This window comes from Schistosoma haematobium, chromosome 6, assembly GCF_000699445.3.
Source record: "Schistosoma haematobium chromosome 6, whole genome shotgun sequence".
NCBI classification, from domain to species: domain Eukaryota; kingdom Metazoa; phylum Platyhelminthes; class Trematoda; order Strigeidida; family Schistosomatidae; genus Schistosoma; species Schistosoma haematobium.
Genome location: NC_067201.1, coordinates 16,290,482 through 16,316,175, shown reverse-complemented (window position 1 = coordinate 16,316,175; position 25,694 = coordinate 16,290,482). Strand labels below are relative to the sequence as shown.

At 34.8% G+C, this 25,694-nt stretch overlaps 1 protein-coding gene across 2 annotated transcripts; it reads left to right on the top strand.

Moving 5' to 3' along the window:
• The first annotated feature begins 1,512 nt into the window (after positions 1-1,512).
• ZFAND1_1 (AN1-type zinc finger protein 1) lies at positions 1,513-24,459 on the top strand. 2 transcript variants are annotated; one of them, XM_051216975.1, is made up of 10 exons: positions 1,513-2,103; positions 5,487-5,577; positions 6,536-6,578; positions 11,121-11,195; positions 11,252-11,362; positions 11,994-12,097; positions 15,216-15,451; positions 16,143-16,205; positions 17,641-19,377; positions 23,411-24,459. In XM_051216975.1, the coding sequence occupies exons 2-9, from the start codon at positions 5,523-5,525 to the stop codon at positions 17,824-17,826; spliced, it is 873 nt and encodes a 290-aa protein (XP_051065604.1). In that variant the 5' UTR covers positions 1,513-2,103; positions 5,487-5,522; the 3' UTR covers positions 17,827-19,377; positions 23,411-24,459. The 2 variants fall into 2 exon arrangements, with proteins under 2 accessions (XP_051065604.1, XP_051065605.1); XM_051216976.1 differs by lacking the exon at positions 23,411-24,459 and having other exon boundaries at positions 11,121-11,362; positions 17,641-19,141.
• The last annotated feature ends 1,235 nt before the right edge of the window (positions 24,460-25,694 follow it).

Sequence of the window (25,694 nt, the reverse complement as noted above, 5' to 3'; positions counted from 1 at the left end):
TCTAAGATATCTACACGGCCATCTTCCATTTTTCTCAGTGGGTAACTGGCTCAAATTATCACGAGCTTATTACAAATTCCATATACATTATTTTCGACTGTGTCCACAAAGTTCTCTACGACTTGTATAATGATTCATAAATGACCACTGGAGAATGAATTGGACGATAGTACTAGTTACTAGGATCTAAGATTGTGATTTAGAGCTAGTATGTATTGATGAAAAAAAGACTAAGGGTTTTCGTAGGGAACTGACATCAGCTCTACAGCCAAATACTATTTGGCCAAACTAATAAATGGACTCCCTCCCGAAGTCCAAGACCTACTGTCTTGAATCCAATTGGCTCGTCTATAGATAACTGTCTCAATGAATGAGGATGTTTGCATATTAAGTTAGGTCACAAATTTGTGGTGACTTCTCAAAAATTCAAGGCCAATAGATCCTGTATATAAAAGACATGTCTTTTGCAGCGGTTCGCGTCTGCCAGAAAGCTTTTTGTATACTAGAAAGTGATGCGGAGTAACATGAGTGCGGAGGGCTGGAAAAGAGAAAAACAAAAGAATAGGGCAGTCGACGACCCAGCAAGTGCACAGAATGCACTTGTATTTACCACGGAAAACAAAAGATAGTTAAAAATAAAATGAGCCTCAGATTAAGACAATCTTAAAATTGAAATGGAAACGGATAGTTCAACTCACTACACATGTGAATGAACGAATTTCTCTCCGAAATACACGACTTTTGATCTTAAGTTTGATTGATTCGCTCACAATCCATAGCTCTACTGATTGCGCAGATAAGAGTATAACCGTCCGTAAAGATTTTATTTTGGGCATCTGATGATCATCGTAACTGTCTAATATAAATGCATTAATATAATCACGTGCAACCATGCAAGATTAAAAAATTGCGTAAGCATGGTGTAAGTGAGATCTCGAAACGAAGTCTTTGGAGATAGTCAAGCTTTTGTACTCATAACCTACTCACAAAGCAAACAAAAATGCCGGATTCGGAACATTTATTGTTCATTGAAAAGCGGTTAAATTTAATGGTTCAAATGGTTGTGGACGGAATAGAAGAAGCTTTCGCTTAACAGGCTTCCGTGTCTAGTAGCAAGGGATCACCAAATCCTCCTAGGTATGTTAACAATAAAAGAGGAAAAGAAATTGGTAAATCATAGTGTGATGCTGTCCTTGATCCTTAAGAATAGGTCAAGTTGCCTCTTGAAGGACTCCTGAGAAGTCGCTTGGACTAGCTCGGCCGGCAGCGGATTCCAGCTTTTGACAACTCTTAAGGAGTAGAAGTTGTGTCTACATTCCGTCTTGCTATGTTGTGTTTCTAGTTTCTGGGTGTTACCCCTTAGGTTATTATTCTAACTAAGCTTATGTAGGTGTTTAAGAGAATGTCCAGAAGTGTCAAGAATACTATAAGCCATTAATAAATCACCTCTAAGACGCCTATACTCTAATGGGTAAAGGTCTAGTGAATGGAGGCGTTCTTCGTAAGGTTTAGATTTGAGTCCTCGAACTGATTTCGTGGCTCGCCGTTGGATACGCTCCAAAGTGACCTTGTCTTTTTGGAGTGAGGGGGGAGTACTATGTTTCCGTACTCTAAATGGGGACGGATGAAACTATTAAAGATTGTGTGGAAAGTTCGTCCGTCAAACTGTCCAAAAATGGTGAATCTTTGTAGAAAAAATTATGTGAGACGTAACAGTGCCCAAATTTATTAGTAACATATAGAAAGGCATTAAGACTAAAAAAATGAGTTGCCTGTCCATGAATAAAGCTAAACAGTAGCAAATAGCACTTACAATAAAATGGCATACCCAATCACAGAAATGATAAAAAATTGTTGTGAAATGAGTGTTATGTGTAAGCTCCTATTTGGATAATAGCAACAAATAGGTTCAGTTAATTAACGAAGGTTCTTCTGCACGTGGTGGCACCGACGGCGTAACGCGATACAAGTGTTCTTAAATAACAGTCCGCGCCAAAATTCCAACCTAGTGAAGAGCGGCCTAAAAGAACGTTACGTGTCGCGGCCGATGACAAAAGATGAACAGATGACTGAGATAGCGTTTATTTGAGTAATAAAGGCACGGTGAGTACTAATCCGTCAGTTATGTTCGTTTTTTATTGGAAGAGATGAGCAATAGATATTGAATATAAGTGGGGTTACACACAAAGCTTCGCAAATTAAGGATAAATTCGTCCCAAAAGGCCTTAGACTAAGTTAACAGCGGGTTAAGTGTTATTCCTCTTGTATTTAAATTACATTACTCGTTTCCTATCATCGGGCTTGATGTATACTGACGATATCAAGATATTGAGAGTGATAAAAAGTAAAGGTGATAGCTTAGAACTTCAAAATGACCTGGAAAAATTATCCGAATGGTCTCAAACTTGACAGCTACCGACAAATACTTCCAAGTGTATTGTGATGCATATTGGTCATCAAGGTTCAGAGTCATAGATGATGAATAGCATTGAGCTACATGTTGTCCAGACACACAATAACTTAGTAGTCATCGTTAGTCAAGACTTGAAAACTACTGCATACTGCCGTGCAGTGGCCGCCAGAGGTTTAAAAACCCTATAGTCAATGCGTGGGGCCTTTAGTCGTGTCTACACCAAAACGTTTTTAACTTTGTACAATGTCAGTGCGTTCTGCACTAGAGTACTGCCTAAAAGCGGCTAGCCCCTGCTAAAAAAGACAATGAGCTTTTGTACTTGCCTATTAACTGCTAAATCTTCGTAAATGTTTTCTCAAGCATTTTCAGGTGTCTTCAATCGCTTCCATCATTCTCCTATTTACTTAGGACATGTCTGTTATATGTAGTGATAATAAACTGACAGGTTTTTGTTTCCTTAACTTTGTAGATGAATTTGGGACTTTTTTCACTTTAGGACTAAATATTGGCCAATGTTTACGTAGATTAGCTTTATTATACCACTGAACAGAAAATTTCTAGTAGTCAATAGTAAATTTAAATGCCCTACCGGCTTTCTACATTCAATCCGCTAATTTCCCAGTGATCTGTATATGAAGATTAGGAATTCCAAGCCTTTAAGACTGGATCTCAGTTTATTGTCATCAGGTCCCCATGCTTGTGTAATCAATGTCATCCTGTAGCCCACATGTCGTTTCTCCTTTCTTGATATTGAATATGTTCTCTATGAGCAAGCATAAAGATGCGAATAAGAGAGGTTTCAGCATTGGTGGGCTAACTAGCACTGCGGGTCGAAGCTGTTTCCGATTAACTACAAAAAAAGCAGATATCTCATCACGTTTCACAACACTGAGTAACCCAGGTTATCATAACAAGTAATCCAACCTGAAAGTCTTTACGCTAATCTGCGAGACAATCCTAAGGAAAGTTTCTCACTGAATAGGGAATGCTAAAGTACAATTTAGCTTTGTCACACTCGTAATTTATGCTATGTGAAGCGCTGTCCTTACAGATCGGACCTCAATTCCTTCAGTATACCACCTTAAATTAACGCTGGATATTTATGTTCGTAAATTCCTGGGATAGCGGATTGATGTATAAGGTAAGGAGCTTTTACGCCCAATATCTCATTGTATTCATAATACCCCCAGTCCTTCGTTTTTATTTTAAATCCTATCTTCATTATCTTTTGTCTTTTCTAAGTTTCGCTTCTCTACCTTCCTTACTATGATTCTACGTTAACTAGCCAAGCTAATGTTCAATGACGGAACAGCTACTTGTTCTGAAGCAGACGCGCTCATGTACCCTGCCAATATATATTTAACTCAAAACACGTCGAATTTTATAGGACTTTTGCAACTAAGATCACTACACTACTAAGACCTTGAAATCACTTCCTTACGTCAAGATGTGGGCGCAAAAACATCAATGTCCTCATGCTTATCATATTGATATTGGGAATGCATTTTCCTGAACTTGTTTCCCAGTCCATAATATTGTACGGAACTAGATACATAGGCCCCCAAATGCCCTGGTATGGCCGAGAGTGAGGAGGGTCATCTCCCAAGGGAGTTGAAAAAGCCTGATTCCAAATCAGTGGTGCACATGGGTTTCAATATCCCGGAGGAACAAATGGCGTATGAACCAATCGTTGGTCACCGGCCACCATGGGACTGCATCTCCTTACGATGCTCCACTGCCTTGTGGATCAGACCTTTAGGTCGAAAGCTCCGGGTGTGGCCCCCTAAGAGAACCACCTGCTTTGGTTTGGGCACCCGAGCAGTATCACAGCCCTCACACTTATCAAATGAGATCTGTGTGGCGCATATGTATTTGGTGCTTCCTTGTACCAATATCTATGTGTTAAAATAAATAAATAGAAGCAAAATATGTCGTTCACTGCGGAAACGACACTAGATACCTGACTCGTCTTATAAGAAGGTTTGTAATGGAAATGAACTTTAAAAACCTAGCTAGTTCTAAGAAATGTGAAGCTAAAACAGTCGTCATCTCTAAACTTGACAACTTTTGCGTCCGTGCAAAGCAAAAAGTCATCGCATTTTATTTTTACCCATGAATGCTTACAGACAGCTACTCAAAGTAATATGGTACGTAAGGAACATCCACATTGGAAATTAGATTCACTGAGACAAAATAGTCCATAAAATATGTTAGTTACTCGCTTGTCCTCGTGGAACTTTCGACAAATTGGATCACTATAAAGAAAATTGTTGCATATAAAATTATGAGTAATCGTTTAAGGCCAAATATTACCCAGGAGTTATTGATAACTCGATAAAAAAGTATACCTAATCTTATGATAAGTTTCCATCCATTGAAATTATTATCGTTCTAAAACAATTAGTCCCTTTGGTAAATTTCGATAGTGTAATGAGAATACGAAGATCATCAGAACCATGATACATTAGCGTAATACATTTCGAACAATCTGATCACAAATATACTTGTTAAGACCATTTATATACAAAAATGAAAGGTCAACTAGACTAGAAATGGAGGATAAGAGGAAATAAGGATAAAGAAATAATGTGAAGACAATTTGAAACCTCATCACTCTGGACAATAAGCTAATAGTATCAGGGTAGGTTTAAGATGAGAACAATTTTTTTGAATACACAGAGGGGGTTTGAATTTTCGTATGGTTTGTGCTTCAATAAACCTTAGTATGCACCTTTTTGTACAACACCACCCAGTGCTTCTCTCCAATTTTTCTTGATTTTTAGCAAATCAACCTTGTAAATCTTGCTTTCCATGTCATAAACACATACGTCTCAAGCAGTGCACCAGTTATTAAAACGCTAAAGTTTTAACCAGATTTCAGGTTCAATCCTCTTTTCATGTACCCCACTTTAATAATTCGGACGGTATCAATACCCCTTCGCACGGTATTAATCAAAGCCAAGTATAGAAAATGGTATTTAGTTAAGATTTTTAGTGGGAATTTAGTTATTTACGTCTTTTCATGTATCCGATTCTATTCTCGATTTTACTATATATGTTCATTTGTGTGCAGCCAATATAACTGGCATCACACTTCTCTTTAGGTATAATGACTGAACTAAATATTGGGGCTCATTGTTCTGAAAAGGATTGCAGACAGTTGGGTAAGTATTCCTCGCTTTTTGTCTAAAAATAAGGTAGCTGAATGAATAATTTCAATTTTTGATAAGTATTCACTAATCTAACTAAAATTAGATTCCAATAATCTTAAATTTCTCACCTGTAAAAAATCTTACTCATAACAACCAAATTAAGTGGACAGCGACCTGGAACGAGTAGTATGCACCTTAGTAAATAGACTTTTAGCTGTATACATATTTTTACTTCTTGGTAGATAAGTTCATTTTTTTACTACAGAATTATATTAAGACGAATGAAAACTTGGGTTGATCAAAAATTTGTTAAACAGTCTTTCGTAAAGGCATTGGTCGTCTTCGTTAGGATCATGTGGAAGGTATTATCCTCATAGTTGAGTCCTGTTGTATGCTTAAAATTTATTATTGAGTACCTCGTATCACATGTAATTAACTTGTAGTTCATCAGCTTCAATAGGCTCGTCTGCAGACAATCTAGTCTTCTAAACAGGAAACTGGCCCAACATTTACAAACTGTTGTGTGATTGGGCTATTAGGTTGCTAACCAAAAACGGATCATACTCCTCTACTCAACTTAAATGGAATTTAGTTCAGAAAAAATCTAAGGTAGCCATACCGGAAAATAGTACCAGTTCATGGAGTCACTGACTGTTGATCTGAGTCGTTTAATGAGGTGTGCTTCGTGATTTTCGGTGTCTAGGGTCATTGCGTAATGTAGAGCACAAAATTCAACAATCGGCACAAACCATTATACTAACAAGTGTTTCTGCTATTTAGAACACTCTCGTTATGTTGAAATTTGCGGTGTGTTGTTAGTTTTTATACCAAGTCACTTTCTAACGTCAGGTGTTCGAAAAAAGTCGTAAAATTACCACTTGGTAAACTTTTTCCATTTAAAGTGTCGTCATATAGTTTCATGATATATAAATTCAGTAAAAAATGTTCTAGAGTAGTTTTTCTTCTTCAGATTTTCTACCCATTCATTGTGAACACTGTGATCGTGTCTTTTGGTAAGTTATTTATGGTCTTATACTCCAAATCAAACTCTGACTTCAAATAATTTTTAAATTTTCCAAACGTCCTAAGTTTTAATCTGATATAGGATTTGCGATTCCTGTTACTACATATTCTTCAAATAGAATATTTAAGATGTTAGAAAAGAATTATTTTGTTAAAGTTGAGTTCTCTGATCTTGACATTTTAACCGTCAAGCCTTCATTGTCTCTTTAAACATCATCAGCCCTCTTCATCCCATTGTAAATAAACATCACTTGTCTGTCAAACGCCACGATGTACATATATATATATATATATATCAGTACCTGTAGACCACTGGGAAAACATTAAAATTTTGGTTAGAAGCGAAGCAAACGGGAGAATGTTTGAAAATTCGTCACTTAGTGCAGTCAGCAATCATTAGGCGTTGAAATAGACCCAGTTTTCCGATTAGAAGTAATCCTAAGTAAATATAAGGTCCAAAATGTGGTTGACGTGAAAGGCAATCAAAATGAATGTGCAAACAATGTCAGAAAAAGTGTCAATGTTGCTCACAAGGACAATGAAAGCTCCATGGTGTTAATACCCAGCTCATTGAACGCAGTTTCGGCAGAATATTTAAATTTACCTATTGAGTAATAATCCAATTAACAAGCATTATTTATATAATGTAAATACTGAGCATAATGTAATTTATTACCATAAAAAACTTATCTGTATTCCTCCCATCATCCAATTAGCAAATTTCAAAGAGAATATTTTGGTGATGATGGACATAGGTCATTTATAGCATAAATTAAAGATAATAACAGTTTGGTGTATTTTATCACCTTTTATTTAATTATGAACACGTTTCTCAATCAAGTGATTCTTATATAGATTATAGTAGTAGATTATAGAAGTTTAAAGTATTTCAGTTAGTCAGTCACAACGTAGGACCAAGCACATATATGCATCGCTCCAAGTTGTCCCACCTCATTAGCACAACAAGATAAACACCAAATTCATAGAAGTAGTTACTTCAGTGGTAGTAATATATGAAAGAAAGGTGGTGTATACGGATCTAATACATGACGAAAGAATTAGCTCATCGAAAGCAAGGCATAAAGCAATTCTAATCTCAGTTTAGGGGAAGACAAAGAATGTATACACCTACTCCACTGTGGTCGATTCTGAGCCAAGTCCATCACAGTCTCCGACCATTGGTTACGATAGTCGCTTGGACCCCAACCAAATAGTTTTCATCTACCAACATGGCCCAGATCAGAAGTTAGTGACTTCAAGGACTGATGCCACGTTTTGGTTTAGCCCTCCTAACTTTCTTCCATCCGTCTCCAGTACCAGTCAGCATTGCGCGCCGTGGTAGTCGGCGGTTGTGTATGCGTAATACGTGACTCAACTATCTCAGTCGATGAAGATTCACAACCTCATCAACTGACTCATCATTATATCCTAATAGCCTGAGTCTAACCTCACCATTACTTACCTGATGATCCCAGCAGATATGAGCAATATTTCTAAGACATCTGTGGTCAAATACTAGTAACTTGCGAGTATCATCTCCTCTTGATGACCACGTTTCTCATCCGTAATGTAGAACAGAACAAACTGCTGCGCAGTATATTCGTCCTTTAATTGGTATACGGATGTCTCACATTTGCCAAACAGTATTTTGAATCCGTACAAAGATTTCGTCAGACATCAACTCATTAGGACTAATCAGACTTCCAATATAAGTGAACTGCTTAAGTGTGACCCCAGTTGTTCCTGGAATCTACTTTTAGCTTTCTCTTCTCTGAGTTCAATTGTAATCGATCTTTTTAATGTGGTTTTTCTGCGTCCAGTGAAGCGCAAGCAAATGCGTGCTTGTATTAGAGCATGATCAAAGTCTAAATATGTACTCCAGAACAAATGACAGTCTTCTATCAAGCAAGCTTCTCCAACGATGACTGATGGCAATATGGTCTATTTGAGCCCATCGTTGGTTCGGCGCAGCGGGTCGCCATTTTAGACAATGTCTCTACTTATGCTTAAAATAAGTGCTTGTTGCAGCAGACGGTCACTATTATCTGTTCACTGAGCCGGAATATCAAAGTACTCACCTAAATGTCTTTCTGATTGGTTGAAGCTACCTATTTGGGCATTAAAGTCACTGTTATAAATCTCTTTTCTTACGGTTATGACCCAGCTATTCCTATTGCTTAGTATTCTCGGACACCGATTCACTCGACAAGTCCCCAAATCAAAACACGGTTGAACAGGAAAGAGATTATATTCCAAATAACAAGGTTAGATGGAACTAAGAAGCAAGTCAGAAGCACAATAGAGAAAACGTCAGTATATTTACAGTTTTTTACATGAGAAGATTCTAGAGTATTCTCCAACTATCGACTAGTGCTGATTGGATAAGAATTAGTCAATCAGCGTGCACCAAAGCAATCGTGCATTGAGCTTGCTTTAATCCAGTCTATGTTCCGCTAACAGTCACCTACTACAAGTACTATGTCTGGGATCCGTTCTAATAGTGTTTGTTCTGCTTGCATATTTAGTGCTATGTTTGCACCCACTATTTCATGAGAATTCGCCATCAGGTCACCAGATAAACAGGGGATGGATCTCGTCGGATCACCGTTTTGGCTAGGTGAGGTCAAGCGAATGACCTGGGACAGTGCTTCGCGCACTATAATCGTCGGTTATGAGGACGAAGTTCAAAGAGGAAATTTAGAATTGGAAGTTGACGTAGGTGGAATAACAGGAATTGAAGAAGGAAATTGATTATGAATGATCTTGATCGCTGTTGGAGGTATGAGGGTGGTTATCATTTCTCGGTTGCCCACTTCGTGGAAGGGTTCTTCTGGGGGTACCTGGAAAGGAAATTGGGCTGGAGCTAAACTAGTTGACCTGAGTGTGTGACCGCAGTTTTCAAGGGACTACTACTTGAGGCCGGTCACACGCGACCCTCTTGTGGGTAATTTTCTTGTTAGCTCCGTGCTTGTTGAGACCTTACCGCCGAAGATGGATATCCTTGGGATAAGGTGAGGTGTACATTATTAGGGTCAACCTTTTCTAACCTCACCCCTCCTTTGTGGCAAGACAGCATCGCTATTATGCTGGTTGTCTGAGGGAAATATCTTAGTGCCGTCACAGCTCCATAGAGTCAGCAGTGCGACTTCGTCCTCGGACTTTGTGTTTGCTGCTTTTAGTTTTACCGCTCTTCAACCGACCTGTCTGGCATGGTAGGACCTTGAGGAACGATTGTTCCAGTCAGTATAGCTCGATGGGTTCATCACAATAGGCACACCCGACCACCACATCAAGGTAGCAGCAACGGTCGTGGCTTTCATTTAGTTTTAGGGTAGTTTCATAACAACCTTGAAAGTACTTCAAAACCAAGGGTTACGGGATTGTCATTTAATTTAAATCTAGCATCTAATTAAAGCAGTCAACTTCGATTTATTTTGATATTAGAATTCACATCTCTTTTCACTTCAAAAATGACTCCAAGCATGAAATCACTAGACCAAGGCCTACGCGTAACACTATCAACTTAAATCAGACAGAAGTTCCATTCAGTTTACTTTCTGCGTGAGTACGAGTATTCCAAAATCGAATTCGATTCTCACTTATGTTTAGCGTTCGTAATGCCTTTCATTCATACACAGTGTAGGACCTGGTATATGTATGCATCAGTTCAAGTTAGCATATCTCATTAGAACAGCGAGATAAAATTGTTTGGTGTGTAAAGTCAGGTGCTTAACAACTGGTTCAGCTAATCAACTGTGTATGCCAATAATCTTAAACTGTCAGAACACATGTGTGAATCCTGTATCGACCACTGTCTACAAGCATTGATACGAATGGAAATGTTCTACGACGCGTTCGACAAAAAAGATAGGTTTGTTCGTTGCGGAAAATTGATGCGCAAATGGGAGAGGTCAATCAGGTTAGGAAAAATGATAGTCGAAACAAATGTTCATATAATGATAGTTCAGATCCTGGTTACAACCAATCATATACCAAGAAGTCAAGTCAATAACCATTTACGGTTAAGAAAGAGTTCATATCAGTCACTTATATATTATTTATTACGTCTAGTAACAGACTCTGCACACATAGGTGGAATTTTAAGACAGCATATCCAATTATCAATAAAATCAGGTTAACATTTTAGTAACAGTGTTGTGATCGAAAACAGGTGGGGAGGACTAATCCTATTTTAACATAAAATTACAGAGTACTTTCATCAAATGCGAAAACCATACGTTCAGTACTTCATTTGCAAATCTTCCATCAGTTGTCTCAAACTTCATTGCCATAAAATTACTCTCTATTTCCGTCCACTTCGGTTCGATCATCTTAACCTTCTGCTGTCAGGTCTTCCATTCCCGATTTATGTTACATACTACTTATATTTGTCGGCACCATGAAGTCTAATATTTAGTGAAGAAATTATACGTAATAACTTACTTGCTCATCCCTTTGAGTTTACAGGAAATTTAATTCCATTCATTTGTTATTTTTGAGAAGACAAAAATAATTTTCCGTTTATTTTGTAGTAAAATTCATAGTTCAATTACTGCACATAATTGTCCAATTTCAAGTTCAACTTACAAATGTCATCAATCTTCAAGGTTAGATTGATGTTATTATTGTTACTTCCTATAAATATTCTTTCTTCTGGGTCTAGTCAATTTCGTTCTGATGATGCTAATGATAATATCTGCGATTATCATTTATGTAATGAAAGACAACTAGTAATGTTATCCTGTGATGGATGTTATGGAAATTTTTGTACCAGGTTAGTGTGTGTTATCCCTCTATATGCTTTTCCGTTTTTAAATAAACAAAATTATTTTAACAGAATGTTTCGAATGTTTAATAAATATGTTATACCCGACAATTTCGGCTATTTTCCCATTTATATTTAATGAATGAGTGCTACTTATTATAGTGTAATTTTCATAATAGACTTCATTTCAAGCGTCTGAATTCATTTGAAATGGTCTGCTTTAAACATGCCAGAGCAATGCAGCCCAACATACAAGATGAGAAACACAAATAAGAGTTACGATCTTAAAGATTGCGTAATGCATAAAATGACCGAAATGTATAACTAGTGAAATATTAAAATCGTGTACGTGCTAACTATACTCTTAATTCTTTGCTGCGCATGACAGTTTACATAAGAACAAGATTTGTAGTTTTTAAAAGAAATAAGTGAAATGTCAGTTGAAAAACGAAGCTGAATGATACGATTTAACTGACCGATTATTAAAGTAGATCAATAAATGATTTGCGATCAAAATCAGGATCACTAACCAAAATTATATATGTATTCTGTTATTTAAAACTTGGACACTATCCAGTGCAAATGTTTTTTTTAAAACTTAATGTTTAAAAATGTTCATCATTTTTGTACTCTTTTTAAGTCATAAACAAAAGGAGGTTCATCAATGTTCAAGTTTAACTCAGTCACTTCATCAACTGGATAAAATTCAACCATTTAAAACTGTTGATCGTACTGCATTAAATGGTTAGTTTAATCTTTATCATATTATTAATAATAAATAAATAAATAAAAATCAGACATTGAAATAATTACCCTAAAATTATATTTTATAATCATCGATGTATAGTTTTGGTTGAACCATTTTAATGTGATTACAGGTAATAATACTTCTTAAAGTCATCTAAATAAATTTCTCTTGAGTCAGTTATAAGCGTCAAAGAACATATACACCGGTTTAAATCACCATACATTAACATAGCAAGATGAAACTGTCAGGACAAAACTATTACATTATAAGAAATAATAACAATATTAGTGGTAGTAGATAAGATTGGAGAGAAGAAATATAGATTTTAAAAAAATTAATTCGTAGAACAAAATATGTGAAATACTTTCAAAAACTCAGAATGCACCACTATAAGGCAACAAGTGAATCCATATTCACCACTGACTGATTCTGAACCCTGTCATCTAATATCTCCAGCCACTGGTAATGTTAATCGTGTGAACTTCAACAAACTTTCGTTTTTACCACATGAAATTAATTTTTATCGCAAGTTAACGTCATCTGGAAAATTAGGTCACAGTGGATAGGTATTTTGGATGGTTTTTAATAAATCTGACTGAACACTGGAATTGGTTTCCTAAGCTCTTTTAATAATCCCAGACTAAATCTACACGACTACTTGAACACGAGAAAAACAGTGAGAAATATGAAAGGAACACTTTACTCCAGGGTTCGTTTATGTACAGAAAATTGAGGGTATTTATAGCATTTTGGATGATCTTGGGCTTCTGGAACACTACTTAACACACTAGTAGGATAGGTAATCATCCAATCATAAATGTAACACATGACTCTTCACTTTCTAGATGTTTCTGAGAAACTGTTATTGAATGCTGATTGGATAAAATGTTTCCTAGCGTTTTCAGGTTCCCTCTGTGCTTTTTTTGAGGAACATTCTGGATATCCACAACAGTTTTAAAATTCCTAACCAGTATCACAAAATCCGCATTTTCAACCTAGCCTATACAACTTAAATTATTATTATATTGTGTTGTTAAAATATTGAAGATAAGTAAATATAATAATTCATTCATGTTCATGACTACTGATCGATAAGAGATTTAATTTTCGATTTTAAGGAAAGCTTGTTGTTAGTAGTAAAAAAGTGTTTGATTGGTAAATTCTAAAACTGAAGTCAGTCTAAAAATTTCTTGAATAAAATGTTTTAAATAGTAATTACTTAATCAAACAAATTGCCAGAACAGCACTAACTAGCAATCGATTTAACAATTATAGAACTACATCAATTGTACATTTCCATTGACATAAATCATTAACATAATATCTGACTAAAACATTATGATAACTATACATCATCTATCAGATAATTAATTAAGAATGAAAATGAAGGTTATTAAACACGTAGTAATGCCTCACTTCTAGCCACCTTATCGCATATACCTGTTGTATGAAAGTTAAGTTTACAGGACTTTACATAAACAATTGATTATTCGCTGTGTATTTATCAACGCTTTATCTGTCTAGTCTATTAGTTCTGATTGGATTTTATCGTCATATAGCCAGTAGTTCTGGTGACTCGACATCACATGAACCATATTAAGATGTCAGTTGTTTGGAAGTAGTCGGCAGAAAAACCTAAGTTTTGTACTAGTTAATACTCATCAACAAGATGTGCGTGCAATCTTGAAAGGACTGTTGTTCCTTGTGGGATTCAAACTCGTGTCGCTCAGCATAATAACTGTGCTATTTGGGTGACGCAGCTTCGAACTCAATGAAGTATCAGTTCCTTAAATCCTTCAGGTACGTTTTTCTGACAATTGCCAGCCAGTATGGAACCTAGGTTCAAGGTTTCCTCTAACAACTTAAAATACATATCACTGCATTGAAAATATAATGGTAAGTTAAGAATTCAATCAATAAGTTTAGTTATTTGAATCTGCTTGTTAATAATAATGCGACTTTCTCAGTAGTTCTGTTATGATATATTCAAGGGAAAATTGTTGATAAGCCTTACATTTTTTCCACCTATTACATACTCATTACTTCGATTACCTAATGTCTCACCGTAATGCACAAACGTCTTAATATAAGTTTATCTTGTGCAACATGGAAAGTATTCCATTCCCTCACTAAAATAATCTGTTTCTTTAATATTAAAACTATACCGTGCAAACTTGCGTTTTTCGAGAATGTGGACTTTTGTTCTTGATAAGTCTGCTATCGGGACTACCTCCCTATCCGCTTCCGATAACCCCAAAGTACTTCCACACATTGACTGAAGCGATAGAGAAAAGATGCAAAGTGCCAGTTAGAGCTTTATTTCAAGGTTAGTTTATGTACAGAAAATTAAGGATATTGAGTGACATATGACCTTGAACCTCTAGAAATTTCTGGCAAAATACTATATATAATGACAGTATAGGCAAATATCCAATCAAGGGTATGACACATGGTTCTTCGTTTTCTAGATGTTTCCGAGGAGCTTCTATTCGACGATGATTGAACAAAACATTTCCTGGCGTTTTAGGGGCTTCTAAAGACTTTGAAGAGAGTTGTTTTGGGACTTTCCAAAAGTTTTGAATGTTAGATTTGAAAGATATCGTTTTATCTGTAGTTACGTGCCAATTATACTGACTTACCAAATATTAAATTTGAGTAGTTGTACATTTTACTGTTTAACCTTGTGCTCATCACCTCTTAAAGAACGAAGTTGGTAGTAATGATGTTTTTAACTAAAAACTACTAATTACAGCCAATTGTGTGTAATCATATGATTATCTTACTTGAATAAATAAATATATCAATTTCAATCTATATATTTTATCTAAGTACAGAGTTAGTATCATCTGTCTTCTCAAATAGAAATTTAAGCTGAAGCGTAGTTGCTTGAATGTTTGATTAATTGCTTAAAATTTAAACATTTATACATTTAAGCTGATAGGCTGATTTTACTTTATTCATTGAAAGTTGTATTACTGTAAATTTATACATTAATACATTTTATTGCGTCATATACCACACAACACACAATGGTCATTGTATAAACATGATAATATGATATTACTGTGTAAATGTTTTGTTTTATATGTATTTCCCTATTTTCGTTTCTTTTAGCTATTTCACATACGATAATTCCAACGAAAGCCAATGACACACTATCAGTCAAACCAGTAAGCGATCGTGCCCGCACCACTAAAGCGAAGTTGATTTTATTAAAAACTAAAATGGAAGCATTGCCTGGTGGTCAACGTGCTAGAGAATTACCTGAATCAGAGAGATTTGTTATTCGTTTGTCAGTTATGCCAGAGGTTCTTTCAACAAATAATATGATTTCAGTGTATTTTGGAAAGGTGGTTACTCTAATTTTTTAAAATCCTTTTTTCATGAAGCATTTTAGTCGAGTAATACATGAATTGCTTATTCTAAGATGTTTTGTGGTAATTGATTTCTTTCATTTATTACATTTATGGATCGGTTTCAGTTGATAACTCCGAAACCAAGGAGCACTAGATAACTATTTCGTCTTAAGCTGGGAGTTCTCAACAGTTCGCGCCTGTGACGCTACTACGGATCAAATCCAGAACCTTCAGGTCTAGCAGCGAACACTTGATCGTCGAAACCATTGATCAGTGTCCAGTGATGCAATCCCGATTTTAATCAATTTACGTTATAGCACGACCATCATTCGAATCTTGCTCCCGTTTCTGAAAGCCATTAGAGAAATTATTATTAGTTACAAATGTGAACCATTGGATTACAGCCTCACGACCTAAAGATTAACCATTCGATATGTGACCAAAAGTTCACAGTTGTGTACTGAAAGGTCTTATACTAGCAAGCAACAGTTGTTCAGTGCTACTAACACTTTATCATCTACTTTAATTTGAGGAGAGCCGGTTAATATCACTGACCTTCAGACTCAAACACTATGTGGCTCAAAGCCGAGTATTTGATGAGTTACATTCAAAGAATTTATTTCGCTATATGTTTTTTTAACAGTATCATTCCTAAACTTTCTTTCATCCTGTTTTTTTCTTATAGCGTTGGCCACTTGGATGCATTCTGGACTATGGTTGTGAACACTTTCATTTACCCCGTGATAAGGTGAGTTATTTTATTTCTGCGAAACTATGTGAATCATTTAACGTCATATATATGCTTATTGCTTAATTCAAGAAGTGTTCAATAAGTTTTGTTCATGGCTTTACACTGACTCGAATCTATTCGTTTATTTTAGACGGAATGAGAATTCCTTTCTAATAACAGATTATATAAGTTTGTAGTAGAAACTAGCTGAAATATTGTTTAGTAATCAATTCTTCATTCTTGAATTTCTTCTGTTGAACGATAGTCGACATTTATCAGAAAGACTATCATAAACTATGTACAATCATATTACTTAAATGAAGCTATAATGATATCATTAGGTTTCATGCTGGTTATTTATTAATCCTGTCTCATTGTAGTCAATATTTTGCATATTCAAATTATAGTGTTTTGAGTCAGTGATATTATAGCTTTTCACTTTTGAAACAGGTTTCTTTGCAAACCTTTTTCAAATATTTCAATTTGTTGAGACTATAGTTAATAGAGAAGGTAAAAAGTTATTAAACGTGTACAGATTGGATGTACACATTCACATTAGTTTGCGATTGTATGTACACCTGTTTGATCAGTTAATTAGGAATAAGACATAGATGATAGACCTTAAAGTGACATACATTGCAAAATGAGAATTCATCGGAATTCAGTGTTATAATGATAAAGAAATAATGTTGAATGCAACGTATGAATAACCCTGATCTTCTTGATTGAATTACACATTGTTTGTTATCAGAAAGTTAAAGGTTGTATAAGTTATACCACTATTCATTTTAATACACTTCATACATACATGTGTATGTTCATTCATTAATAAAATCCAAGATCAGTAGAATGACAGTGATGTCATATCACCAACTAATCAAACTGTGTTTTATCTAGTTAAATAAGTTTTGTATTACATATGTCTAACCACCGCTTATCTCGACGGGGCTGTTCACTGGTGTAAAAGTAGGTCGTAAGAAAGGTAGGGGAGGCCGAACCAAGACTTAACACCAGATCCTGAAGTCATTGACTGTAGATGCAGACTACTTAGTTTGAGTTCGTGCAATCGATGTTTGAAGAGGTTCTGTGACGTGACTCACAGTCGATTATAATGGTGCAAGTTCATTCACTCAATCTTCCATATTTTAAGCTCTAGTATTCCTTACTTTTTCTTTCTGTCTTTTCAAATAATATTCTCTATGCTTAATCGTTCTCATCCTTGCTACTACATTATTTCGATTATTTTACTATTCATCTTGTCGTGCTAATATAATATGGCAACACACATTTGTGCCACGCTCTACGTTTTTTATGACTGATATAACGATTTGCTGTGTGAGGTCCTTAATTTTTTTGACTTTTATCGTCTGGATTTCGTTAAGCAAAAATCTTCCATAAAACTACATTTTTCTGATTAATCTTGTATTATTCTATTTTTCTATTCTGTTTACAGAAATACGGTTTAATTCGATTATCCGATGAATTAGATGAATACTTTGCTACTGATTGTAGTCAACATCAAAATGATATTGTTTCAAATTCATTACTTGATTTAAATAGTTCACTCAAACAACATGTTGGAGAGAATTGTTTTGTTGAAGGCCAATTATTACAGATTGTATGTTTACCACAAACATAATCATAGTGTTTTGTTTTAATTATGCGTCCACTGTACAAAATGACCATAATGACTTCTTCTGTTGGCTAATTCTCATCTATAATTTGTTTCTCATTTTTATATATGTTTGTCCAAATTTCTTATATTCTGAAGTCTAGCTAGCGTGAATTGAAATATCTGTACAAAATATCTTGATGGAATGCGTTTACTATGTTTGTTTTTCTGTGCTGAATACTTAGATCAACTGCCTTGTTAACGTTGTTATTATTTCGTCAGATTAAATGGTGTAATTTTCTACAGTATTATACTAACAAATACTGTAAACCTTTTTGTCAGTTTGTTTTGTAGAGTGATGGTAAAAGGTTAAATTACCAGAATATTTTTAGCCCAGACGAATGCATTTCGTGGTGTTGTATATCTATGAACTGAGTATTTTTTTATTGTAAAGCTTTCATTGTCTTTTTCCGCTGAACATTTAAAAGAATGTTGAGAACACTGTGTATCTGCTACGTGGATCCAATATGCAACTCTCATCGCAATAACCCAACGGTATACTAAGTTATGTTTGGAAATCATTCAAATGAATCAAGACTCGCTTCACTAAAAATTAGTAAAAACATTATTCAGTCTCTTTCATCAAAATAAAATTAGGAAATGATTACGCAATGTTGTAAAAAATCAAAGTTATGGATGTAAACCACTGCAGATTAACTCCACAGTTTTTGCTGCCAGAACTTGTAAACTTGGGTTCTATATCCTACAAGTTTGTGAATGTACACTGCAGAGGAATCCCGTACTAGAACAAAGGAGATTTTCAGTGCTCCCTGTTTTTCAATGATATGGCAACTGAGATTCGTCGCTGATGGATAAAAATTAGCTTTCATCGAACAAATGATATTTTATCAATCAAGTACTCTATATGCTTTGAATATTATATTATAAGTTTTGAATTCAGCGATCTTTGTGGATGTTCAGCAAATCGTTGGTTCACAGAATCAATAAATAAGGCAGATATAGCAATTTCTTCCAGTGGATCAAATGGAAACATTGAGAAATGACAAAATTCTCTTTTGTGATTGGAAGAACTAATACCCTTAATAGATTTCCTGGGTTCCAATCCTTCTTCAACTAATATCAATCCGTAATGAAAATTATATTTGTAATTAAAAAATTCGATACATGCGCTTTAAAACAGAAAAAAGTAAATTAAGTTCTGTTAATGGGCTTTAAAAAACCTCTTTTGTTCTAAGTTATTTAAGATTTGCATTGATTTTTATCTAATCAGTCTCATCTGACAGAGTTAATGAATTTCTGTGATATAATACTTGTTCTTGGCCAGATTTTCTTAATTACCAGCATTTGCCAACATTGCGCAACTTGATTGCTAGGAAAAGATAAGAAACATGAGCTAAGTGACTATTGAGATCACGGTAATGGGGTACCAGTACTACCCGTTTCTTGATACACCTAAATTAGATGATCGAAGACATTTCAGAAATAATAAGTAAGACATCCTGATACTTATCAATACTAAAAGCATCAAGCACCTCACGCTGATCTAGCATGTAGCTGGTAAGTTATTTGCTTAGTGCTCATGAGTATATTGCTGTTCTCATCAAATGTGATAAAATTTGTTAACTCAGCTAGAAAGGAAATCTAAGCGATAGGACAATTAGAATTTTGAGCTTACAAGTAAGCACAATATGCACCAGTTGGATAATAGTCACAATTGAAGAATGATATTGCCTACTAATCAGTATATAATCAACTACTTAAAAGAAATGTTCTCAAACTCATGTTCATAATTTTTTCTAGCATAATTTCAACTTTGCAACCAATCTACCCAGCTTCACTTCTTACATTATTGATGGAGACTTGTATTATCTCACTATTCATATTCAGGACTGGATTTTGATCAATCTTTGTCTGCATATGTGCAACTTGAGTAGATTGCATAAATATACCCATTTTATATACTAAACCTGGGATATAGATAATATCCAGCTGACTAGTAACATTTAGGGTGAAACGTGAATATTAGATTCCATTGCTACCCACAACTTGCACTTTATGTGCATCCTTGAACTTTGTGTTATTTCCGTTCAAATTACTTGTTAACCTTGACCGATAAAAGATTTTGTTACATTTCATATTGTTACAAGTACAACAATATACTGTTGTTTATATATAGTCCTTCTAGGATAATGTGGCTAATCAGTCAATTCAATCCAGGTCAAATATCTGTGTTTTAATCAATAATTTCAATACGATGGTTGAGTAACGATTACAGTAAATAGATGTGTTGTATTTCATGGTCAAGAAAGAGCATAATTAATAATCGTAGTTTATTCAATACATGTTGAACCAATGTTCATCTACCGTAATAAGTCTACAGGTGGAAGACATTGTCTCCAAGTTCATTGCTCAAACAGAAAGTATGTATAACTTGTGATGAACCAACTGTAAATGATAGTCATATTACTAAAGGGTGCTTCATTGCTATAATATTATTCGTCTACGTGGCCAGACTACAATATATGGACGACATATGACCGACCCTAAAGTGACCTTCAGAATGTCCACCTACTTATTTGAACTAAATGAGGTTTATAAACCTATGTGAAGAATAAAGCTTGTAGTTTACAATAAATGATTAGGGTTTTCATCACGAACTGACATCAGCTAAAATGACAAAAGGCTATTTAGCTAATTGGATGGACGAATTTCGTGCCAAAATCTAAGATCTGCTATTTTAAATCTGATTAGTTCGTCCATAAATCATAGTCTCATCAATAATTCTTTTCTTAAATGTAAGTCAACCGTTTAATGGCTAATTTATTAGTTCCAATTTTATCAGTCGACTGTTATCGTCAGCTACCGTAAGTGTAATGAATTGAATAAAGCCGAGATATCAGTGTTCTGACTTGAAATAAATACTTGTGTACGTGTTTGCCATTACTATGATATGATTGCCAGTGGTTATATATCCCGATGAACAAGACTCCTATACTGACACAAGTAAGGGAACAAACTATTGATTGGAACTTATTTATTCATCACCCACTCATTAATATTGCTGTGTATTTAAGCCCGACTAGCTATCACGTGACTCATTCGCCAACCAGAAGACGAATTATGCTATCTTAGCACTGTGCCAAACCAATGACGTCCGAGCGCACGAGCAGCCTAACCTCTTTATTGGTCCTTTGTCCTCCCAGCGCTGCCAGTTGAGGCCAGGACACCAATACCTGATTCCACCATATGAATCATTTATTTCAAACAAACCTGGTTCATATACCAGCCAAATAAACCACATCACACCATAAAATACGAATTAACATTTGTACATGATCAAGATAAAAAAATGGCGGTGGTTGTGGGAGACTGATCAATAAAGTTGGCATAATTTGAGGATAGTAAATCATATCATAATAGTTTATAGGTCGAAATAGAGCTTATAATAAGAGGAAGATATATATACATAATCCAGTAACTGAACAGTTGGACAATAAGAATATATATATAATATTAGTCCATCAATAAATCTCAGAAGCTACCTATAATATAATCTTTACTAGGATATAACAAATAAGAAATAATAATGAGATATATAGTATTCCAAATGTTTCGTAAATTTGAGTGGCCTGTGGTTGACATTAACTTATCAGTTATTTAATGTCTATATAATCCAGAACTTAGGTGAATTAATATATACAGCCCACCACGGAATAATACATTTGTTTTCCTCTTAACAGCAGCTCATGGCTTATTAAATGAAACCTTATTTAGTTATGAGGGAAAACCTATATATTTTAATTATATACAAGACTGAGTTACAACATATGAGATTATGTCATTTGCATTATGATAAACAAATCATCTCAGATGTCATAACTTGCACAAAAAATGATAAACAAATGTAAAAATGCAACATAAACTGAGGTCCCGGTATCGGATTGCTAACATCATTAAAATTTAAAAGTACTAAAAAGAGATAATAAGCAAGAAATAATACTTGGTGGTAATAATTGACTATATCATTTTGTTTAGTAAATACCAATGTAAGTAGTAGATGTTGGGCTACATAACGTACTGCTGTGCATAATGACCTGTTAATATTCATTCACATTGTTTATTTTTATGCGTCCATTAGAACTGTATCAAACAAAATAGATTCTGAACGTAAATTCGTTTGCCCGTACGGTCATTAATTCTGCTTTATAGGGGGATATAGTCACAATCTAAAATTCTATCAAAATAGATGACTGAATTATTTGTTAAGTCTTATGAAAAGGAGTATATATTTATAGAAAAAAACACCCAGTTAGTCAAAAAATATCTCCAACAGATGGTTTCATGTTCCTGATAGTATCATTTATTTATCGGCAAGAATATTTTGATGAAATTAACTTTTAGAATCATAAAAAATATCCGGAGGGTATTTGTGGAGAGTTTAGTAACTTCAATAGTTGAAATCATGGTCTAGCTTCAATTGACTCATGGGCTCAACTATTGGAATTAATTTTTTTTTAAAAACAGTAAAAGGAACCGCCATTACATTCGAGGGAGTATGGAGTTAGCTTACTACTTTTTTACTGTTGAACAAAAGACTCAATTTAATTGCTAGTATTGCTGTTAAGTACTACACCTAAATAGTTTAATTTGATTCTCAATTATTAAAGTTATGAGCAGTTGATTATGATATTTTTAATAAAATAAAATGTCTAATTACTATAGTACTTTTGTGTCAATTTATTAGCACTTAAAAATACTTAAACCAGTTGAAAGACTATTGAAAACGGGAGTATTATGTAGAGGTTTGATTCCATATTAAACCGCCTTCATAAAGCTTACATATGATACCACACACGTTTAAGATGTGTATGATACTCCTTATTTTGAGTTGTTATTCTGCATTTCTAAATGTTATGAATGAATTCTTAATGGTTGGACTCATGAATTGATCTAAGCTGAACCATCATTCAAAACCTGGAATCACTAGACGGCCGTTTCGTTCTAGTATGGGACTTCTCAGCAGTGCGCATCCACGAGCCCTCGTGTGAGGCTCGAGCCCGACCTCTAGACTTCTGAGCCGGCACCTACCTGCGTTAATGCCTAACTTCAATCGAACCATGATCCTGTGCAGCCATTTTTCCATTGTGTGAAGTAGATACTTGTCTCTACCCGACACGGATTGGACCAGTGGCTTCTCACTAGAACTCCAGGAAATATATTTTGAATCCAGTCACTAGTGAGCACATGATGATTATCATCATAAGGGGGTTTGTGGAGATTGTAGTAACTGTAGTAGTTGAATTCACTAGTCGATCTAAGGTTTTCAGTGATGGTTGAGCTTAGATCGACTATTCAAATTACTACAATCTCCGTAAACCTCCATTCTTACAATAAATTCTTATCTTATCGAAATTGTTATCACCACCTTCAATTAAAAATCTCATAAGTTGACTTCCGTATGTTTGGTTTCAGTGATGATAATAGTGATTAGATTCATACATACTTCCGATCTTACGTATTATAAGTTGAATAAAGGCCATTCGATAGTGTTCACATTTCCCTTTTTATTCATCTAATCAATTTTTTTCAGGAAAATAACAAATCGCAGTATCATGTACACTCATAATGAACACGAAATGAACTCTGATCCCCATTTTTACAGTTTGATGTGTATTTTACAAAAAAATAAATGGGACTTGGAAATTGTATGGATTTAAGTTATTTTCGATTCTTGAATATGGGGTGCTTGTGAAAGACATGGGAGAAAAAAGAAATATATTTTTGATGTAAATATTTTAAGCTACTGATGAATATATTAGTAGGTTATTTATTAAACCAAATCTCTTAAACGGTGAACACTATTGAAGTGCTTGTTACTGTGACCTATTTAATATTTTCACCTTTTTGAGGCAACTCGGTTCTTTTTCACCTATCAAACTGCGTTATTTGATTTCTCAAAAAAACCTTTCAATATATAATAGACACTAATATATAGGTTTCGGCATAGAGCCATTTCTTAGAACGCATAGTTTTAATTATCAAGCTTGAATAAATAATTCTATGATTGTGCCGGTTAAAGTTAAGATGTATGGAACAATGGACTTTTTTTTATCTAAATCTAAAATTATTATTCACTAAATAGTCAACATAACTTATTAGTGTACTTTTTACCTCATAATCCGATATCCCTCGATTATAATTACATGCAGCGTTTCTTGTTATGTAGCTGGCCATGATAGATCTTGAGATTGTGTAAATAAAGTTTGTTCTAGTTTGTGAAGAAACAGTTGTGAACTACATTTTAATCCTTCTGGTCTCAGCATGAGCCTTATTTAAGTGGTGTTAGTGTATACTAAAGTTGGCTGTGCTTCTAAAGAACAGTAAGTAGTCAGTTTACCATATTTCTGCATTTAGCAAATATACTGCTATTTGTCCCGACTTCTTTTAATCAGCATCTACGCAACTGGTATTTTGAGATTCTATTTTGTCAACATCTTACTTGAGGACATAACAAATATAAACTAACTTTCGATACACTCGAGTTTCCAGTTTTGTTCCCTTAGGAGTAGTAATTTGTGAGAACTCTTCCTTCGCAGTGTGATCCAACAATAACACATTACGATTTATAAACTGACAATAGACCCAAGTGATACACTAGATAGTACGAATACTATACCGAGCATACTGGTTCGTCATGCTTGGTATCCAATTCCAACTAACGATTGAGAGGAAATAATAGAAAGGAATTCACAGTATTAGTGTTTAAAATATTTATCAAAGCTGACTGTTTAACTTCGCTCGCTGGCTGATCATATTTTACCGTTACATTTGAACTACATTTTAGTCTTACTGTGATCCAGTGTGGCAGCCCTTTTTCGTATCAAATATTACCACTCCTGTGTACAGTTTTTAATATTTATCGTCGATTAAACTATTATTGATAACATTCATGGTGTATTTTAATCCTCATTTATTAACTAGTACCTTTCAGAATTTATCCAAAAGCTTTTGAATCTTTTCATAAGAGTGGTTTTGATATATTCCTTGTCATTCTATAATTATGTCAGCTGTCTGATTTTGTGCATATTTAGTTATATCGCCAAAAATGATTTAATACAATGTTGTACTGTATTCCATGATCTAGAGGTTCTGCAGCAATTTGGAAGACTCTCCCGGTGTCCCACATTGTACGAGTATCCCATGTACCTAAATAAATGGTTGCTCTGGTTGTCAGAAGGGGTGTCAGCCTCGCGACTTCCGAAGGAACTCGGCTTTCATCATGAGTCGTCATAACTCTTCTAAATGAAGACCTTCTGACTCCCGGGGCAGAGTTTAGAAGGCTTGAATAATTTTTTCTGGTTAGCGTTTTTTTAAACGAGTTAGTTTTCTACGTGTTGGGGTTGCTAACCCAATGCCCAACCCTCCTCCTTTATCCGGGCTTGGGACCGGCAGTAGCCCTCGGAGGGACTCCAGGCGAAGTTGATCTAGAGGTCATGTTTGAGAAATTCTAAAATTAGGCTCCAGACTTGCCGATCTCTGTCATTAAAGAAATAACTATGATCCTAAAAACTTTAACAAAATGGATTTCATTGTCAAAGGAAATAAAAATTGGCTCAAAATATCTGTTACACATTTCAGAATAGTTATAATCAGAACAAGTGCTTTATTCCTAATGTTTTCTTTACGTAGAATAAAACCAGTTAGTTTCTGTTTCGAGTTCTGGCGTTTTTTGTCCGAATCCATTCCACTTTTCAGAACGACTACCTTTTTCTAAACTTACTTCCCTATGAATAAACTTAAAAGTCTTATACACACAAGTTAGTTGACCTATTTACTGGAATATATTCAGATGCTTGAAAATGAAAAACCTCCTC

What these genes read in the sequence shown, in the direction of transcription:
- ZFAND1_1 (XM_051216975.1), top strand. Translation starts at nt 5,523, where the DNA reads ATGACTGAACTAAATATTGGGGCTCATTGTTCTGAAAAGGATTGCAGA. An exon ending in TATGGAAATTTTTGTACCAG is followed by an intron (nt 11,363 to 11,993) that starts GTTAGTGTGTGT and finishes ACTCTTTTTAAG; the next exon opens with TCATAAACAAAAGGAGGTTC. An exon ending in TGATCGTACTGCATTAAATG is followed by an intron (nt 12,098 to 15,215) that starts GTTAGTTTAATC and finishes CGTTTCTTTTAG; the next exon opens with CTATTTCACATACGATAATT.